The 21,218-nt window shown below is 33.0% G+C and overlaps 2 protein-coding genes and 1 long non-coding RNA gene across 7 annotated transcripts; 1 reads left to right on the top strand and 2 right to left on the bottom strand.

Moving 5' to 3' along the window:
- Nucleotides 1-245: 245 nt before the first annotated feature.
- Gapdh2 (Glyceraldehyde 3 phosphate dehydrogenase 2) lies at nucleotides 246-1,577 on the bottom strand. Its single transcript, XM_014229945.3, has one exon. It carries the CDS (start codon nucleotides 1,475-1,477, stop codon nucleotides 479-481), a length of 999 nt encoding a protein of 332 aa, XP_014085420.1. The 5' UTR covers nucleotides 1,478-1,577; the 3' UTR covers nucleotides 246-478.
- Nucleotides 1,578-4,016: 2,439 nt separating this feature from the next.
- Nucleotides 4,017-21,166, bottom strand: LOC106614271 (leucine-rich repeat flightless-interacting protein 2). Of its 5 annotated transcripts, none has more exons than XM_014229934.3 (7): nucleotides 21,020-21,166; nucleotides 20,024-20,158; nucleotides 8,855-9,154; nucleotides 8,425-8,788; nucleotides 8,199-8,354; nucleotides 7,954-8,138; nucleotides 4,017-5,934 (listed from the first exon to the last, which is right to left on the bottom strand). In XM_014229934.3, exons 2-7 carry the CDS (start codon nucleotides 20,108-20,110, stop codon nucleotides 5,824-5,826), a joined length of 1,203 nt encoding a protein of 400 aa, XP_014085409.1. In that variant the 5' UTR covers nucleotides 20,111-20,158; nucleotides 21,020-21,166; the 3' UTR covers nucleotides 4,017-5,823. The 5 variants fall into 5 exon arrangements, 4 of the variants coding, with proteins under 4 accessions (XP_014085409.1, XP_014085408.1, XP_069966421.1 ...); XM_014229933.3 differs by lacking the exon at nucleotides 21,020-21,166 and adding an exon at nucleotides 20,938-20,956; XM_070110320.1 differs by lacking the exon at nucleotides 21,020-21,166 and adding an exon at nucleotides 20,233-20,436.
- On the top strand, nucleotides 9,671-11,732 carry LOC138857496 (uncharacterized). The gene is made up of 3 exons (XR_011396618.1): nucleotides 9,671-10,292; nucleotides 10,372-10,944; nucleotides 11,054-11,732. It is a non-coding gene; the product is annotated as an uncharacterized lncRNA (long non-coding RNA).
- Nucleotides 21,167-21,218: the final 52 nt, after the last annotated feature.

The following is a 21,218-nucleotide window of genomic DNA, read 5'->3' as shown; positions in this document are numbered from 1 at the left end:
TTCTCTATACTATCTCGTTTACTTCTTCTTTACATACATATGTGCACATAAATATATATGATTTAATAGTCAATGCATTACATAATATGAACTACGTGCTAAAATAAGGTGCTAAATAAAACAAGAACAATATGCGTTAGATGTAACAATATGTTTAATGTCTGTTATAACGCACACTTTTAATCCCCTCCCTTCTATTTTAACATGTGTATTTGTTTCACAATTTTCGAAGGAAAAAAATCATATTTGGTTCTTTTTACTTAACGTGTCATTTATTAGAGATTATTTAATTCCAGTTGGATCATCTGATAATTAGATGTAAACATATGCAATTTTACTTTATTTTCATTTGTTACAGAAGTAATACGGATTTTAATTCGCTTATTGGGATTAAATGCTGCTGATCTATTGTGTGTATACGTTTCTTAAACCCATACAAGCTGCCATACTTCTGTTTTAATTTGTTTTCATATCCACTTTAATCCTTGGTCTGCATGTATTTGATCAGATCGATGACGCGGTTGGAGTAGCCGAATTCGTTATCGTACCATGAGATCAACTTAACGAATTGATCATTTAGGGGAATACCAGCCTTAGCGTCAAAGACAGACGAGTGTGTGTCACTGACGAAATCGGTAGATACTACCTCTTCATCGGTGTAGTCTAAGATACCCTTCATTGGGCCTTCTGCAGCTTCCTTAACTTTTTGCTTGATTTGGTCATATGTAGCTGGCTTGTTAAGTCGTACAGTCAAGTCGACAACTGAGACATTTGGTGTTGGAACACGGAATGCCATACCAGTCAGTTTGCCGTTTAATTCAGGGATAACTTTGCCTACAGCCTTTGCGGCACCAGTTGAAGCGGGAATGATGTTCTGGGCAGCACCACGTCCATCACGCCATAGTTTGCCTGAGGGACCGTCAACGGTCTTCTGAGTGGCAGTAGTTGCATGTACAGTGGTCATCAAACCCTCAACAATACCAAAGTTGTCGTTGATGACTTTAGCTAAAGGTGCCAAACAGTTGGTGGTGCAAGAGGCATTAGATACGACCTTCATGTCAGGCTTGTAAGCGTCCAAGTTGACACCGCAAACGAACATTGGTGCATCGGCAGATGGTGCCGAAATAATTACCTTCTTGGCACCACCCTTGAAGTGAGTAGAAGCCTTATCGATTGTTGTAAAGACACCAGTCGATTCTACAACGTATTCAGCACCAGCGCTAGCCCAGTTAATGTTGGCTGGGTCGCGTTCGCTGAAGACAATGATTTTTTGGCCGTTGACGACAAGTGCTCCGTTATCGGCAGAAACGGTGCCCTTGAAACGACCATGGGTCGAATCGAATTTGAACAAGTAAACCATGTAGTTTACATCGATGAAGGGATCGTTGACCGCAACAACTTGGGCACCTTTCTCGACAGCGGCACGTAGTACCAGACGACCGATGCGACCGAATCCGTTAATACCGATTTTGGACATCTTCACTTTTTATACTTGGTTTATTAACTTCAATTAATTAAGTTATGAAAAGAACTACCGTTCAATTCACCAGCAGAGAAACAACTGAGAACTGTAATTCACCCGTTGTTAAGCAATGTCAGAGAAAAAGCATACCGGCTATCCCCAATGTCACTTGAAGGGCATTCAAATTCATCCACCAAGTTTTGCAAATTGCTGCGCTGGTATTTTTCCAACCATTTCAACTTTTCGTTTGTTGAAGCAGAACGGCTAGTATTATTGTTTTCGGTACAAGCTTTTGAAGTGTTGCCAGCAAAGTAAAAAACAATACGTCATAGGTACGTTCTAAAACAAGTAACTCTTTAATCGGTATACAAATATTTAATTATAATTTTTTTCCGGTGAGAATATGAAGAATTAAACTTACTTTTTAATGAAAAAATTATATTTAAATTAATATTAAATATTTTTATTTCCACAGTAAAAATACTTAAACTTTAGTCTTCAGTTGTTCTGAAAACAGTCCCTATGAGAAAGTAATAAAACTGCTACTCCTTAATTTGAAAACAGACTCTATTTTTATTTTTTCCTTTCAACAATTCCATAGCTCCAGCACTCATTGCAAAAAAACAAAAAAATAATAATAATAAATAAGTACACGCATTTCGGCTAACTTTTCATTTTGAGCTATGTTCTCTGCCGACAAATGAAACTCCCTCACAAAGTAGTTGTGTGTACTATAAGTACTAAATCTAAAGTGGACCAAAAGTTCCTTTACCTTTCTTACGATGATAAATCGACTAGAACCCAAGAAAATTCAGTTTTAAATTTAAATGTCTTAGTTTGATTTTTAATTATTTGACTTTAGAGTGACCTGGACATAAATTTGTTTGCTTACCGCAAATTGTGGTCAAATCGATTGGGTTATTAACAAGGCTCCGTGGTGATCAGATAGAAATGGATCCCACGACAGTCGAGTCTACGTAACCGGAACGGATTCGGATTTTTATTCGGCCAAGAACTGTCAACTAGACAAAATTTTGCCGCTACAACAACAACATAGAAATGGAAAATTTGATAGGTATGCACTGTGACCTATGGTCTATTGAGCCCTCCACTATTTAATAAGGACTTACATAGATCCAGCACCCTCATTAATTAAAGGATGTTTTTGTAGTAGCGACAGAAAACATTCCTGAAGTAAGTTCGAGGAATGGTTCCGAGTTGACCGTATAAAATCCGAGTCCGTTCCGGTTACTAACACCCAACTGTCAGAGAACGGTAAATTAAAGGATCGTACTAATCGCTGGAGAGTCAATGCGTTCCCTGCTAGGATATGTGGATTTCAGGGGTTGGTTCCTGCGACTACAATTTGCTACGCTAATACACACGTCACAGAATCGACACATTACAGATGAGATTATGCCCCTATTATAAAGGTTTCTCTTAAGCCTGCAGTGACTGGTGTATATTGAGACAGGAAACCTGAATTTATCGCTAGGGAGGTCTATTATTTGTTGAACCTCTTGAGGTTGTATACCCCCAGTACAGGTCCAACTTAGTGCAACCTAGGTGCTTGCTTCCAATGCCTATCTCTCTCTGCCCTATCCTCCTTCCAGAATAAATCTCTTAGGTATGGTGACCCACTGTTTAGCTGGGCCCACCGCAAAGCCGCTATTTCTGCACCCAAATGAAGTGGACTCGGTTACAGCTAAAAAAGCTGTTATAGTTATAGAGTGATAGTACGCACCACAGTACATAGAATCCGCACTGTTCTTCACTGAAGGGTAACATTTTACTGAATTCACAGTAGAGCGGTTGTTCGACCAGAGAATGTTAAAGAATATATATTTTTCGATGTTCCCTCATCTGAATTACAAATTATGATTCTATTCTTTAACATTCTCTGGTTCGACTCAGTGGCCTATTAATTTTTAACCGGCTTTTATTCCACTTTTTACAGCAATATGATTTTATTTGTATTTGTCGAAAAGTAAGAACGTTTGAATGTAAAAATCTAATTTATATTTTAATTTAATAATTTTTATACAGTGAAAGTATTCTTTTTATTATAGTACTTGCAGAGCGAATTTTGCAAAGAAAACGAGCTATCATTTATGTCATTACTAGTGTTGTGTTACTGTGCACTTACGGAACTTATGATGAAGTTTGGCCAAGCTCAGATAGTGTGCGAAGACACGAGATCAAGCGTCTATACAACTGGGGAAAGGAATAACATCAGAAAATTCTATTTTTGACAATCCTTGATTTAAGTGGTGGGATCCACATGCTGACTATCCATATGTCGGACATTTTGATAGTGGTCAAAAGATTTCACAGCAACAACAAACAAAGTATAAATAAATTTACAATATAATTTTCTATATTCTATTAAAATAGTAGGCCAATCAAAACATTATACAGAGAACGTATATCATAGAGAAGGTTCAATTGCGGACCAGCGTGTGTTATACGTTCTCTGCATTATATTAGAGATTATTGAAGAGTGTACAACAAGACATACCTACAAAAAGCTATTTGAAAACAAATTAAAAAAGTATTTAAAGATGTGTATTAAAATTAGTTTATTTTTTAATTAAATAATGTTTTATTAACCTTTTTTTCAAATTTCCAATTAAATTACGTAGAACCATATTAATTAATCTCTTTATACCTTTATGCACATTTCTCTAAATGTGGACAAGCATAATCAATATCAATATATTAACAATGTGCAGTGCATTTGCGATAAAAGTAAATATAGTAGCCGGACTTTTCTGTGTCTGATGTGGTGTGTCTGTAAATATACGCTTGGCAAGATGTTTCTCAACATTTAAAAAATTTTTATTTTCATTTTAGAACGACTTTTCAAAAACTAATTATCCTAATCATTCTTTCGCTTTTGTAATATAAGAAATTTAAGTACTCTAAATTTAATATTTTTAGTCTTAATATGTTGTTGTAGTTTTTTTATAACTACTTTTTGTTGTCAAAAGATAACTATTACTGATAAAAATAAATATATAATTGAAGACGCAACTGATTTTTGCAATTAAGAATCGTACTTAACCAAAGTTAACGAAAAATTGTTAGTAAACAAATCGTGTATAAATTTAATTATCATGACGTCAAAGTTTTTAATGAAAATACTTATTTGAAATTATTATATACATATGCTAATCGAATTTTTGATCGAAAACAATAATGACCACCTGCATATTAACGTTATTTTTTATAATTTTCGAAGATTTAAGATAAACATATTTTGATTTGAGGGGGAATTTTTAATCACAGAAACAAATATCGCACTTTAGTTCCTTTTAAAAAATCCATAGCATTAATTTGTTACTTACTTGTCCGAGTAGACTTCAAACATATTTTAAAATGACTATAGTGATCGAAGAAGGTCCACAGATATGGTTACTCTTAAAAGTAAAACCATTTTAAAATTAGTTCCTAAACAGATTAAAAAATTAAATTTTTTTATGTGTCTTTCCGACACATTAACAATACATTTGAAGAAAAGTATGATTTTATACGCCTTTATGCTTAAACCGATTATAATCATTTAGTTAGTGCAATTTTAAGTAATGTAATTTATTGATATAGTTTCATGATTTATCCGCATGTGAATTTATTATTTTCAGCACTTGCTTCAAATTTTCTAAGTTTCTCTTCTGTACCTATAATTATCGTATGCATGTATACGTATTTATGTAATGCGTAAGTCCATTGATTTAGAATATCCATGCGCAGGCAATTCATTTGTATTAGTTCAGTTGTCATGTTTTTGTTGTTGTCATGATATCATATAATGTTGTTGTATTATATATTTTTGTTTTAAAAGGTAATTTTCAATATTAATTAGTATTATATTTAAGCAAACTTAAAAACTTTTGACATTTCGTGTTGTTATTAACTACTGACAGTATGATCCTAATATATGTATGTAAATATACATACTTACATACTATGGGTAAATGTTGTATGCTTTATGCACTTAACTTTTATTTATGTATGTTAATAAATATTAAATTGATTATGCGGTTACTTTTAGGCGACATATGTATGTAATTTTGTTTTCTGACTATCCATGTTGCAATGCTAAGTGACAGCGATTATGCCAACATCGCATATCATTAACACTACTCATTTTCAATTATAGCACACAATCCTGGACTCATTTTAAATTTTGCTCCTGGATAAGGTTCCTGTGTTCCGATGTTTGTATACAGACGTCACTAAGTGAATGCATGTATTCTGATTTATTGTTCACAGATTTCGCATCTAACTAAAGTTTCGCCATTATGTTTGCATTTATCCATGGTGAATGTGTTTCTGGTCGTTGTTGCATGTATGGATTTCGGTCAGAGATCTTTAAGCAAAGCGCTTTTAGCATTCTTTAGTTTGTCTAGTCGCTTCAGCAGGTGATTATTTGAAGTTTCCAATTCCTCCATACGTTCCATGGCCTCACGATTCTATAAAAAAATTTAGCTTTTGTCAATAACCTTACATTATATAAAATAAATAATTTCATAAAAAATCCAACACTTTGAGATTAGTCAAGTACATAACTAATTTGATAAAAAGCATTGTAACAAAACATTAAATTAATTGGAAACAAAACCAAAGAAAAATATTTCATTTAAACTACTTCGTATTGAGTGAATTATAAATTCCCACTTATATATAATATTTGAACAAATTGGAAAAGGCACAAGGCACACAAATTATTATTGTATAATATTGTTAGAATTGGTAGTCAAATACATAATTATATAATATGTATGTATATGTTGATTAGTGAAAAAATTAGGTAATTCATGAGCGAATTTTCAACGAACTTTAATAGTTCCCTATGTAATTTTAAAGTTACACGCCTATCTCAGAATTGTGTGAGTTAATAAAAAAAACTATAAAAACTATACTATCATAAATAAAATGAATAAAATTAACACGTCACTTTAGTTAAATTTCTTTCAAATTACTTTATGTTCAGTAGTAATAATTTAATGCCGATCTTTATATTTTTGATCATAAATAAAAATTATTTAATATCTCCGTTTTTAGTAGTGTGTTTACATTTATATCTAGTATATACTAATCAATCTTGTAATTCATAGCAAAACTGCTTTAATAAAAGGATACAAATTTTGAAAAAAATATTTAAAGTAGTATTACAAAACTTTAAGGAGCATGGCCACTGTAGCGGGCATAAAATCATGTACAGATTCATTAATTGTTTTTTGTGATATAATCATTTATTTTCAGAACTCTTGAAACACTTATCAAGTTTGAACCTCAAGCTGCTGGAAAATTAGTTATTTCAGTTCATTTTATTGACTATAATAAACAATAGAACTCAAAGTTATATAGTATATAAGTTTAAAGTTTCACATACAACTATAGCTGAGCCAGAGTTGGGCTTACTATTTACGCTTAAAGTCGTTTGAAAAAATTTTCCTCGTTATAAATCACCTTGAAAGATATTTTTATGACTATAAAGCATAGTATAAGCGAGAAATCAAAAGATCAATTGTCTGAAAATTCTACAGTGGCCCCTTAATTGACTTAAAAGAAAAATTGACTTTTTTATTCTTGACTATTTAATTTTTACGAATGAAGCAAATTTTCACAGGATTTTAGCCACAAGGTAACCTATCATTAATGCTAAAATTTCAATAACTTTATTAAAGTTGGTGTAGTCTTTGAAATTTATTTTATAAACTTATATTTGAATAAATTTCGTCTTTAATTCCAATCTAAGAATCTGAGGCTATGTGAAACTATTTTCAGAAAAATATCTCTTCAAATAGAATCATGCATTAAATATATGTAATTATTTTATATATGTACATCTCGTTCACTCTCTCTAGTGAAGTGCATTTTTTCTTATATGTGTAGCTGGCAAGTAATGAATTGATACGAGCCCTATTCTAACACAGTAATTACTAATTGAGGTTCTTTTTATCTAAAGTTTAGAACTTACTTTTCGCTTTAAAATAAAACGTTATGCGATTTTTATTTTTCGCTTAATGAAAATAATAATTCTTTGGTTATTATTGACAGAAAATGGATGACTGAATTATATTTTATTTTTTTCTGGGACATTGCACCTATCTTGAGGATGTTTTTTATGATTACCCTATTAAGCACACTTTTTTTCATGCACTTAACGATACAGTTAGAACTTTTATTAATTAGGAAGTTCGGGGAACAAACCACATGTATATATATAATATTTTGAAATGTATAACTATACCGTCACTTATATGTTTCTTAATGAATTATTTAAGTATGTTTGGATTGAAGCATTTAAGTTTTTGTTTAAGATAACTATAAAAACGATTTACTCATATCTATTGGCAATGACATTCATCCCAAAAATGTATAACTAATAATTCCTAAATTAAATTGGAAAAAATATATTATAATAAATATAATTGTAGTAAAATAAATCTATTTGAGTATATACAATTTTGTAATTGAGCTCTTACTTCTCTTTGCAGCTTTCTCCGTTCTATTTTTAGTTCAGCTTCAGCTTTTTCAGCCGCTTCCGCCGTGCTTTTATAACGTATAACTTGTGTTTCTGAACGTGCCAAGCTTGCTTGTAAGCCGGCGATTTCTTGTTCAGCCTTTTGCAGTTTATACTTGTAGTCTGATATTATTTTATTCGCCTCCCCTAAGCAAAATAAACTTTATTAGCCACTTAAATAATTTAAGCAATTGCGTTGTCTCTTACTTTGTGCTTCATAATCCTCGTCAGAACCTGATGGTCCGTTAAGTGAATTGGATCGCCCTTTGCCTTGGCTCTTATAATTTTCTAATGTCTCCTGCAGTTTTTGCACTTCTGCTAAAAGTTGTTGTTTCTCCTCGCTGAACTTTTTCAGTCGCACATCTGGTAGCATAAAGATTTGTATATAAACATTCTTGTAATGGATTTATGTACACCAAATAGTAATACAAACCTAGTGAGCCTTGCACTGAACCTAACAGCTGAGCATTTTCAACACTGACTAGAGCACGTTTTGCATCGGTACCCTCTTCATTCTCTACGGCTACAATAACTAAGCCCTGATCTGCGATTAGTTTATCGCGTTCAGTTAGTTGACCTTGCACCAATTTAAGTTCTTCACTTAATTTATCCAGATTCCTTTTTAGCGCATTGCAATCACGTGACTTATCCTTAAATTCACGCTGAAGCTGCGCATAAGATTCTTCCACTTCCTCTAGTTTGTCCTTCAACAGTTGTATTTGATACGTTTGCGAAGCGCGATCGTTATCCAATTGCGCATTGGCTATCATGGCCTTTCGAAATCTTTCCTCAACATCCTGCATTATAATAGACAAAGCATTTGGTAAATTTAGCAACTCTTCTGTTTAGTTTTGTACACTCACCTTGAGTTCATGCCGTATATCCCGCAGACTGCGGCCTTCTTCCTCGAGTGAGTCTTCACTGCTGCGTCGTGATGACATCGAGTTGGCCCGTGTGCTGTTAAGCACTGCACCGAGAGGTGAGCTGCTGACACCGGTTGCGAGCCGTGACCGCGATAATGGGTCGATGCCGCTTGAGGTGTGCATGTCGAAAACACGGTCTGCATTTTGCTCTTGCTCCTTTTGTTGGCGTTCCAACTCACGCATCCGTATTTCGCGTGCCTCAGCGCGCGCTTGTCGTCGAGCAGCCAAACGGGCCTCGGCCTGTAATTAATACGTTAATATTATAAATATATATAAGTTAAAGTATTTGTACAACCAAAAATTTTTAGTTCAATATTATTTTATGAATAATGAATTTTATTCCTTTAACTTTTTGGTACCGTTATTTGCATAACTGATATATATAGCATCTTTCTTAAACAAAAATATTTGTACATAAAATTCAGACTTTTGTCAATATTCTTTTTGGTTGATCACAAAATGTTGGATGTGTGCATAGAATAATTTCATTGATTTTTCGATTATTTTCCGTTATACCATATATTGCATCAATAATGATTGAAGCGCATAGAAACATTTCTATCATTCTTGTTATAGTATATATATGCAAATACGTCGACAAAACAATTAAGATTTGTAAACCAATTGCATAAATACAACATTTATTACACTTTCACAGGTATATAATGATATAGTAAAGATGTTATAAAATAAAAAAAGCGAAGCAAGTCATACTAATTTTGAATAACAAAAAAATATGTGTCGAAAACATTATTATTTACCAGCTGAGAGAAGTACTTTGACATTTTGATATTTTGAAAAATATGGGTTAATTTCGTATGTTAAAAAACACTATTTTTATCAACCATAATGCTGCTGTAATAAAAAGTGACTTGATGAGTGATATCCGGCTCTGCGCCAATGGAAATAATCTTTAGAGTGGTGTAATCAATTCCGCACAGGCCGAAGAGCACCGAAGACGATAAATCTAATAGACGTCTATAAGAGGCAGTTATGTACTCGTACGAAAGCAATGAAATTGATCTAGATCGCTGATAATCTAATTCGAATGCTCTGTGTCTCAAATAAATGAACACTATGGGGAAATTATATATATAGGGCTTCCAATTGCTTTAGCAACCATTGCAATGTTTGTATGGCAGCTATATGCTATAGTGGTCCGATATCGGCGGTTTTGAGAACTGAGCACCTTCTTAGGGAGAAAAGAATGTGTGCGAAATTTCAGAATAACAGGCAAATCGACTCAGTTTGTTGGGCTGATCTTTTTTATACATATGAACTTTAAAGGGACTCCATCGTTTCCTCCTAGGTGTTACAAACTTCGTGGATATAAAAACAGTAATAATAAAATCGAAATTTGTACACAAACAAATTTAAGGTACGTGTGTTTTTAATTATTGCGAAATTATTTATAATATAATAGAGTAACTTAATATTTATTTTCTTTGTTTATACAGAAAATTTTATAAATCGATAAATTTTTATTACTCGCAAAAAAATTGTAATAACTCTGAGTCACTTATTCATTGGCGCCTTATCGCAACCGTTAAATGCTAGATTATTTTCAACAAATATAAATAAAAATCAAGTTATTTCCAAGCATTTATATATGAACACAATAAGTATACGTACATTTTTGCTTGATATTAAAGTGTTTTAAACTACAATTTTATCAAATACTATACTAACTGCAGCAACACTTTCGACAACTATTTATTGACACCTTTTTCAATTAAAGCATGGACGTATGCTCAATGAATGTACATACACATGTACATGTATTTATATATATGTTTGCACAATTCAACGACGGCTATAACACTTGAAGATTACGTCATCACTAAGCTTAACAATCTGCCTAAAATGCTGGAGAAACAACATACGACGGAGTTTTAAATATTATAGCTTAAAAATTGGTCTGTTGAAGCAATCATGAAGAGTTGAAATTCACAAAAAATACATATTAATATCATATATACATATCTACATACTACATATGTATTTATATACACAATCATCATCGTTAATAGGTAAATCTAAATGCATAGCATTGTATAATTTGTCATAGCAGCATGTGTGGATCTAATGAATCACACACGATTAAAGCATTTCATTTACTGATGACTTGTTATCTCACAGGAAAATGTAACACATCTTATAAGGAACTGTTGATAGCTACGCTCAGAAAACATTTCATAAATAATGTTGTAGGAATGCTGCCGAATTCACAGTCCTTGGCTGATTAAAAATCCGTAACCGTTCCGACCCAACCTTTTGATAATGTTTCATAGCTTCAGAGGAAATTTTCCGGAGTAGCCGCAACTACAAAGATTAGCCGCTTTAACAATAACATATGTATATATGTATATGTAAGTTTGCGGTTAAAGGGGTCTACAAAGTGAAAAACGATAATTACTCACTTCAAAATTGTTTATGGAATTGAAACTTTAGCACCTTTTTGTAGTAAAATGTGCAAATTTTCGCTGCTTTCCCCATTTCTAGTTTTACAACAATATTTAAATAATTTACTTGATATATAAACGGTTGCTAATTTATGCATGCCACATCGTGAATTAGGTAAAAAAATAAGAACATTGCGGAGGAATGACAGTTTAACTCAATATAGCGTGGATCCAGAAAAAAGTCATTTAAAAGTCAAAAACGTTTTCTGGAACTATATTAATAACCATTTAATGCCTACGCCTTGGTAAAGAATCATAAATTATTGTATAAAATTAAAATATTAGGTTCTCATGTGTATTTAACAATAATTTTGATAGTTCAAAATAAAAAAAATTTATTTAATTACTGAAACTAATTTTTAAGAACGAGACCAGAACGTGTTTTATTTCTTGTTTGATACCAAAGAATAATATTACACAATTACACAATTCCCACAACATTACATACTAGTTTTGTTTTACGTGTCACTTTTAATACGTGTAACATTTTTATACTCTCGGAACCTGTTGCTACAGAGTATAATAGTTTTGTTCACCTAACGGTTGTTTGTATCACCTAAAACTAATCGAGTTAGATATAGGGTTATATATATATAAATGATCAGGATGAAGAGACGAGTTGAAATCCGGGTGACTGTCTGTCCGTCCGTCTGTCCGTAAGTCCGTCCGTGCAAGCTCTAACTTGAGTAAAAATTGAGATATCTTTATGAAACTTGGTAGACATGTTTCTTGGTACCGTGAGACGGTTGGTATTGCAGATGGGCGTAATCGGACCACTGCCACGCCCACAAAACGCCATTAATCAAAAACAAATAACTTGCCATAACTAAGCTCCGCAATAAGATACAAGACTGTTATTTGGTATACAGGATCACATTAGGGAGGGGCATCTGCAGTTAAAACTTTTTTTAAAAAGTGGGCGTGGTCTCGCCTCTAATAGGTTTAATGTGCATATCTCCTAAACCGCTAATGCTATAATAACAAAATTCACTAGAAGCAAATGTTTTTAGCACTTCTATTGACGGTGTGAAAATAGTTGAAATCGGGTGGCAACTCCGCCCACTCCCCATATAACGGTACTGTTAAAAACTACTAAAAGCGCGATAAATCAAGCACTAAACACGCCAGAGACATTAAATTTTATCTCTGAGATGGTATAAATTGGGTTTATAGGAACCGCGTTCAAAATTAGTCAGTGGGCGTGGCACAGCCCACTTTTAGGTGAAAACCCATATCTTGAGATCTGCTCAACAAATTCGGTGCATAACGTTCTTTTCATGTTTCTATGTCATAGTGCGAAAATGGGCGAAATCGGACTACAACCACGCTTACTTCCCATGTAACACCATTTTCAATTCCATCTGATTCTTTCACTTTCCACTATGCAAATCAGGTAACAATGATTATATCGGGGTAAAACTTTGCGTGAATAATGCAATTAAAGTATGCCACCTTGCGGCCAAAAATTGTCTAAATCGAACCAAAACTGTTCAAACCCCTAAGTACTAAATATGTGGACCCCAGTGCCTATAGTTGACCTTCTACCGAAAATATCAGTCAATCCACAAAGAAATCTCAAACGAGTATACCATTTGACTTTGCGAGAGTATAAAATGTTCGGTTACATCCGAACTTAGCCCTTCCTTACTTGTTATGTTTAAATTGTTAAAGGTTCTGTATTAAGTTCATAGAACACCAAGTTAGGTTACTTGGCACTCATTTCTCAACTCATGTGTCGTCGATACGGATTGTTACAAAAATTTTAAAAATATAAACATCAGTGTTGGGTCTGTTTTTAATTTTATACACTGACCAGAGATATTAAGTAGCTACGAAGTTGGTAAGATACAAAAGGAAACATCAGAAACCTTAAATACATACAAGTATAATATATAAATGATAAGCGTGACGAGCTAAATTGATTTATAACTAGTTCCTCAGTTTTTGAGATATTGATCTGAAATTTTGCACACATCCTTTTCACAAGAAGCTGCTCATTTGTCGAAACCGCCGATATCGGTCTACCACAGCATATGCAAGTATGTAGCTGCCATACAAACTGAACGAAAACGTTTTTATTTGAAAAGATATCTTCTCGAAATTTGGCACGATTGTTGCTTAAGGTATCGGTATAATCAGCGAAGCAATTCTTCAGATCGGACCAATATAGCATATAGCTGCCATACAAGCTGAACGTCTGAAATTAAGTCTTGGATGAAAAACATTTTTATTTGACAAGGTATCTCCACGAAATTTGACAAGGATTATTGTCTAAGGCATCGCTACAACATCCTAACAAATTGTTTGGATCGGACCGCTATAACATACATCTGCCATTTAAACTGATCGATCAAAGTCAAGAAAATGCTTTTATGCTATAACAAATGCATCTAGCTGTGAAGGGTAGGTTCGGTGCAGCCAGAGTTAATGTTTTTTCTTTTTTTATTCTCTTTAAAATGCGTGTAACAGCTACCTTTATTATTTTTTGCTTTTGTTTGACCAATATTTTGATATTTGATTGGCGGGAATTCGTCATTTTAAGGGTTTTAGAAAGATTTTTTTAAATAGGGCTCAAATACGCATTTGTATTGAAAGGATGAGAAGGTTCCGACAAAGTATTATTTTTCAAATTTTACTATAGGTCACTTTAAACTTAACTTAGATATAGATTTGGATTTCTCATATTGTACCTTTGTATTTAAAAATACATATTTATATTCAAGTCATTATAAAAAAAAAGTTGATGAAACATTCGGCATTGGTTTAACTCAACTGTGTACTACTATGTAATTTGTAAACAATAAATAAACCTACTCAGCATTTATTTGAATGTAATACATAGTATATACTACATATGTATCTATATATCTATATGAACTAAAACGTGCGTTAATTAAATGTACCGCATTGAGCGCTGAAGTAATACTGTTATGTGTTAATTACATATATAAATGAACATGCTATTACGAATATTACATACATATATTTAATAGTGTAGCAAAATCGAAAATATATTTGAATGCTTTTGAATGCTTATTTTTTTGAAAATACCTAAAGTTTATCACAGAAGATGGTAATGCTGAGTTATTACATCACAATATACTATCCCATGAAATAAAATATCTACAAATGCCATTCATTGAAGAACAAATTATAGACGGCAAGACTAGCTGTCAGCTAGGTAAACGTACTTCCACACCACTTTTGTGTTCTATACTTGATCTCCAATATTAACAAATTTAAAAATATAATTTGGATGCGCACAATAAAACGTCTTACCCTAAATGAGTAATCACATGAATGTGTGCACTAATCAATGCAAATATTTGCTTACAATACGATTGGCTTCTCCCAGGAACTGTACAATTAATTCATCTTCGGGCTCATCAGAATAATAATAACCTTCATCACAATGATCATTGTTGCCAGCAACTCCGGCATCATCAACAATATTTTTATTGTTGCTTTCTATGCGTGTTGTGGAACTACTTTTTAACAATGGATTAGGCGTCTCAGCGTCAACATCAACTATACAACGCGGCGTTATGGGACAATATGAGTCAACGCCAACTTCTCTTGCGTTTGGTTGGTCGTTGTCGCCACACAGCACTAAGTTAGTCGGTGTAACTTTCTGCTTATCACTTGCACTGGTTGGCGCATTATCAGTGCTCACAATTGGCACACAATCACTGTCGACGTCGCTCGCAACAACGTTCGTTGATCTTGTTTTATTGTCATGAGAATTTGTGTCGGTTACATGGTTATTAAGAGAAAATGTACCGGCAATATTTGCACATGCTTCACCCTTTTTGTCCGCATCTTGTGTGATGGGAAGATGATGAGTGTTATATTTTTGAATGTTCGCATTTCTTTCGACATTGTCGTTAACGCCGCTGTTTACGTCAACGTCGTGGTCGTCGTCGCTAGTATTTAACTCGTCTAACAGGTCGGCTTCGCTATAGTCGAATCCCTCCTCGATGATTTCATCGTTACTATTCGTACTAATACTTGTTGTGTACTTTTTATTTAAACCACAATCTTTGTTGTTTTGATGTTTTTCCTTATTAGATGAATCTGTAGCAATGCAATTATCATCACCAACACGGGACAGGATGTTATTGTTTAGAGCATCTGACATATTGTGACAATTTCGTTTATTTTTTATTTTTTTGCTATCACATGTAATATTTTGTCAATGAGTTTCTTAGCACATTGAAACTGGTTAGCCCTTGAGCTCAATTTTTTTTATTATTTTTTGTATGGCTTGCTTGCTTGTGCGCCGAACTGGCGGAATTAGTTTTCAAACACAGCTGTATAGCACCGACTTATATAAAGGTTTAAAAAAATTTACAGAAACAACCCAACAGTGTTAACGTTCTTTTTGCTTAATATTTTCATTTGTTTATTAATTTTTTGTCTCTTGGAATGTGATAAGTAATATTTTGTTGATTCTTTAGCGATTTAGTACGAAGGCATGCGGTTAGTACGTACTCACTACACCATCGTCTAGCAACTGACTGAAGACTCGCTTGATTGGCTCTAGAGAGTTCGAACTTCCAGTACGAAGAAGTGCTATGCCGACGGGGATTATCGTTAAAGCTTAAATTTAAACAAATGTCGGTGACGGCAAATGGCAGAGCAAGTAGGATATGAAGTCGTCGATTTGAAATATGAAAATTATAATTGAATGAAATATAAAGTTTGAGGAGAGAGCACTCTGTTCGTTTGTTGGGTTGATCGATTACTTGGATTGAATTGTTAGCGAGGAAGAACGAACGTAAAAGAGCGCAGAGGGTAAAAAGAGTAACAAATAGTGGAGTGCTGAGTAACTTTAGTTAACATATGTATGTATGTAACAATGTGGTAAGAACATTAGGGTGGACCAGATGGTTTATTTGTATGCAAGATCATAAGTACAAGGAATTAACAAAAAATTCTATCACACATATCAATTTAAATAAAGTAATGACTACGATTTTTTAATTTTTCTTATAGAATATGGTAAAATGTAAGAATTTTATAATATCTTCTCTTTTACAAAGGGGAATATAATAGTTCCACAGAATTTTGAACTACACTAATGATTGTGCAAGCATTTTTGTACAATTGGTATACCTGAACGATTTTAGTGCGTACATAAAGTCACACATACACATACATTTTGTATAGATGTATACACAATATGTGCAGTTTTGGTAGGCAGATATGAAAATTACTCAAGAGGTCCCATGTTTAATGTCTAACTGTCGTTGTTGGTGTTGTCTTCAGTTAAATAAGCAAGTGAAGGTAAACAGTTTCGTGCATACATATGTATATACATACATACATACATAAGTGTATTCCATGTCGTCATAACTGGCATTCCATTATTTAAATGATCATGATCCTACTACATTTGCTATATTCAAAACTCATCCAACTTAGATGATGATTTCATAATATTAAAGATCAATGAGAGAAAAATAAAAATAATAAAAAGGAAGAAGCTTATATGAATATTATTTAAAATGTTATAAGTATTAAAATAACGGTGTTATTTTTTGCTTTTTTTGTGATAATACAAATCCCTGATCTACATGGCCTATCAATAGCTATCATATTACTGTTGTAACGGCATAAAACATTCCACAAATAATTTTGAAGAATGTCGCTGAGTTAACAGTCCTGGGGTCCGTTCCGGTTATGTAATGAATGTTATTTCCCAAATAATTTTTAGAAAAGCTGCCAGTCAATGGACGCATTAAAATTCGAAACCGTTCCGATTTCGTATAACAGTCTGTCATGTGCTCGTATATTTTAGGGACTTTCAAACTGTTAGGTATACTGAATAACAGTTGAGTATGAGTATATGGTAGTAGAGATTAAAAGAATGAAATACTAATTGGAGAAATACTGCCGAGCTGAAAGTCATTTATCGGATAAAAGACAAATCAATTGAATATTAAAACACAGTTTCGAAACAATTCTATTCTAAGATCTATTTATAGTCCTACGTAAATATTATTCTCAAAACAATTCTTATCTAATTCTAATATACTGCCGCATAAGCTTATTTTACTGTTAAATGTTTTTTTAAAAAGTTTGCCAAGATACAGAGTAATGCTTTTACGATTTATTTGTTAACAAAAAGAAAAATATATATATATATTTTTTTATTTTAATTATTTAATATTATTTATTAATTTATTTTAATTAAGTTTTAATGTCTTGAAAGTCTAATTTGGTAGTTACTGCCGAATTGACAATTTTAGATCGCTGGATTGAAATATATCCCATTCTCGTCTTAATTGAAGGTAATTTTTATAAATTGTTTCATATATAACCAATTAATATCTCTATTACGGTTTTCAAATCCACTCGGTTGAACTGATGTTAAATCAATTCAACTTCAGATCAACCCAACTTTTTTTTTGGTATTACAATTTTACACTATTTTCAGTCGAAGTTTAATTGGTGTTGCCAACCCAACAAATGAAAAGTTAACAGATAATTAAACAGCTGAAAATTTTTAAACGAAAAATCAAAACAATTTAATATAGTTATTGCTCACGAAAAGGTGAATAATTATTAAAATGGACATTAGTTTTGATTTAGTATATTATGAGGACAAATATGTTGGTGTCAAAACTGATGTAAGAAAAAGTCTTCGTAATCACTCAAATCCATTCGACCATCCTAACACCAAATAAGCCACAGTTTTATTGACAATTAAATGGTTTTTAAATACAAGGTGCGTTCCAAAGTAAACTCTAGTTAGAATCTGCTATCCTTTATCGACTTCCAGTAAAAATTTCATGACATTTTATCTATTGTTTTAAGTGTCAGTATGTTTTTGTCATCGGTGCGAAAATGAGCTTCGAACAAAGAGCCAACATTAAATTTTGTTTTAAAATTGGTAAAACTTTTACCGAAACGTTTCAATTGATGAAAGAAGTTTATGGCGATGATTGCCTATCCCGTAGCAGAGTGCACGAGCGGTTTCAACGTTTTCAAAGTGGTCGTGAGGACATAAATGAGAAATGAGCCGAAACCCAAAAAATCGCGCCTGGAGAAGTCAAAAGTGAAGACAATGCTGATTTGTTTTTATGATTTCAAGCGTATTGTCCACAAAGAATTTGTTCCACCCGGCCAAAACGTTAATGCGGTATTCTACTTTGGAGTTTTGAAGCGTTTGGTGCGCCGTATTCGATGTGTTCGGCCCGAATATCACGAAGATGAAAGTTGGCGTTTGTTGCACGATAATGCGCCGTCTCATCGATCGACGTTTGTGGCCGATTATTTGACCAAAAATCACATTTTAACAATCAACCACTCCCCGTATTCACCTGATATGGCACCGTGCGACTTCTACCTTTTCGGAAAAATGCATTTGCCGATGAAGGGAAAGCGTTATGCAGACGTGGAGGCCATTCAAAAGGCTTGCACCGGCATACTGGTCCTGTTTACTTTGGAACGCACCTTGAAATGTTTATTACAGATTCATTAGTTGTTTTCGATTCAATGAGGAATAATTTTTTTTTTTTACGAAATGAGATGAAGGAACGTTACCACAAACTCTCCATTTCCTTCCTGTCGTTAGTTATCAATAAAGTATTATAATGATTTTAACTTTAGGCTGAAGCAACCTATGATGTCTATAATTGTTACAAAACTTGCTTTTAAATATTATGAGCACCATATTTGAGTGCACCAATCACTGAAGACGAGCAAAACGCTTCAAAAGCTTAATTTGACTTAAAAAGTATATTCCTATGAGTAATAAATTGTATCAAATCTTTATGTTTGAGACACTCCCATGATCCCTTAATTTTATTATAATGTTTCTAAATTGTAGCTTGTCTCCAGTTGTCCAGTTTCGAGATTTTACTCCACGAGCTTAACAAATGTTTCACCTTTCTTTGGATTTGTACATAATAACTTATTAAAATAGTATGAAATTATGAATAAAACACTTATTTTTACCATTTTCTATTTGCTATTAATATTTTTCAACCCCACTGGCACAGAGTTGAAACCGTAATATCAAAAAAAAAAGTTGAAGTTTGACAACGTTTTAACTGAAATTTTTGTGACGGATTGAGTTGAAAACCATAATAGCGAATTTCAAAACTTCAATCAATATGCAGTTGTGTTGAAACCCGTAATATGTTAGGGGCTTAAATTTGGAATACTAGTTATAATATGTGTATCTACTTATTTATCTAAACAAATCTTTCTATTTATTTAATCCGAGTTTTCCTGAGGCATGTGGTTATTATAATAGTGTATACTACTTCTATGAATACAGTCCTTTGTCGGATATATGCATGTATGTACCGTACGTTTTGTTTAGACATCTTTTATTACAAATAAAACAGTCCCAATTCGTTGTCTTATATTCAAATAACTAAATATCATGCGGTTCCAAAGAAATTACACATTTTCAAGATATTTAAAATTTTTGTAATTCACAAATTAATTTTGCACTGCTGTAAGGCAGCGGCTGGTAGCTAAGAGATGTTCGGGAATATTTTTTTACCACAATACTTCTCTTTGATTAAGCATGTATAAAGATTATTATAATCCTATAGCAATATTTTCCATGAATCTCATGAGTAATTCGCCATAGTAAAATGTACAACTTTATTAGTCTAGAAAATTTACTCACTTCTTTTGCTATTTGATCCAGTGCTTGATCTTCAGCATTTAAGCGTGAATTACCTCGACGTCTGCCAACAGCTCCACTGCTGTCCATATCTTCTTTTCTTCTGGTATTTTATTATATACCAGTAAAGAATTTCACCTAAGAGAATATAGAATCTTATTAATATTAAACATGTTAAAAACGTGCATATATATACATGTATACTTATATACTTGCGAAATGTACAGCGAAAAAGTGGAATTGTCAATAATAGTGTTGGTTTGCACATTGCCGTATAGTAAATCGAAGTGGAAGTTAGTCGCACCCAGTTGCAGTTTCTACACTGACAATGTTCGTTCTAATATGAAGCCTTTTAGGGGGTTTCATGTCATATTTTATTTACGTTCATATACAACTGCACATGTTTATCAAGTTAACTAAAACAATATTCAAGGATATAAACCGACCAATCACGATGTTTTAGATCATTCTCAAGGCGACTAATTCATTGAATACAACTTTTAATTCAAATCTATTGATTCAAATGATTACTTCCAAAGGATAACTAAGTTATATCATTTATTGACACATGAGTTTTTCTTCGACAAAGAACAATAAAAATGAGATTGGCAAAACAGAATATTGCTTTAAGTTGCGGCCAACACCTTATACTTTTATACGTCATTCTTATAGGACATTAATAGGCAGATCATATAAGCATGAGTCTTGTAGAAGAAAACTATGTATATGGGGTGATAACAAAGTTATTTACTGATTAAGGAACTTGTTTAATTTTTTGTAAATGTTTTAATTTGCTCCACATTTATATTCGTTTGAAATTTTAATCTTCACTGCCGCCCCCTCCAAGTAATCTTTTATTACTTTTCTCCTCTTACACTGACCGTACGTTCGAAATCTATCACATCAACGTCACTCACTCGTCAATTTCTACCACCAAGCACTGCCGGCAATGAGGCTAAAAAGTCCATTCTGTAACTAGAAAACGGACATTTAACTTACAAACCAAGGCTGCTGCTGCTAAATTTAAAGTTTGAAGTATTTCGCTTTATTTTTGTGTTTTCTTTCCGAAATTTGTCGGTCGGGTTTTTAAGATTTTGGCACACACACACTCTGACAGAAATACAAAAGCTGATTTCCAGTGTTGCAGATTCAGTGTTGCCAAAACCCTTCTCAAGAAAACGAGTTGCCATTTTAATAT

The sequence above is a fragment of the Bactrocera oleae genome, chromosome 5 (genome assembly GCF_042242935.1).
Source record: "Bactrocera oleae isolate idBacOlea1 chromosome 5, idBacOlea1, whole genome shotgun sequence".
In the NCBI taxonomy this organism is placed as follows: Eukaryota; Metazoa; Arthropoda; class Insecta; order Diptera; family Tephritidae; genus Bactrocera; species Bactrocera oleae.
This window is presented reverse-complemented; position numbering and strand designations above follow the sequence as displayed.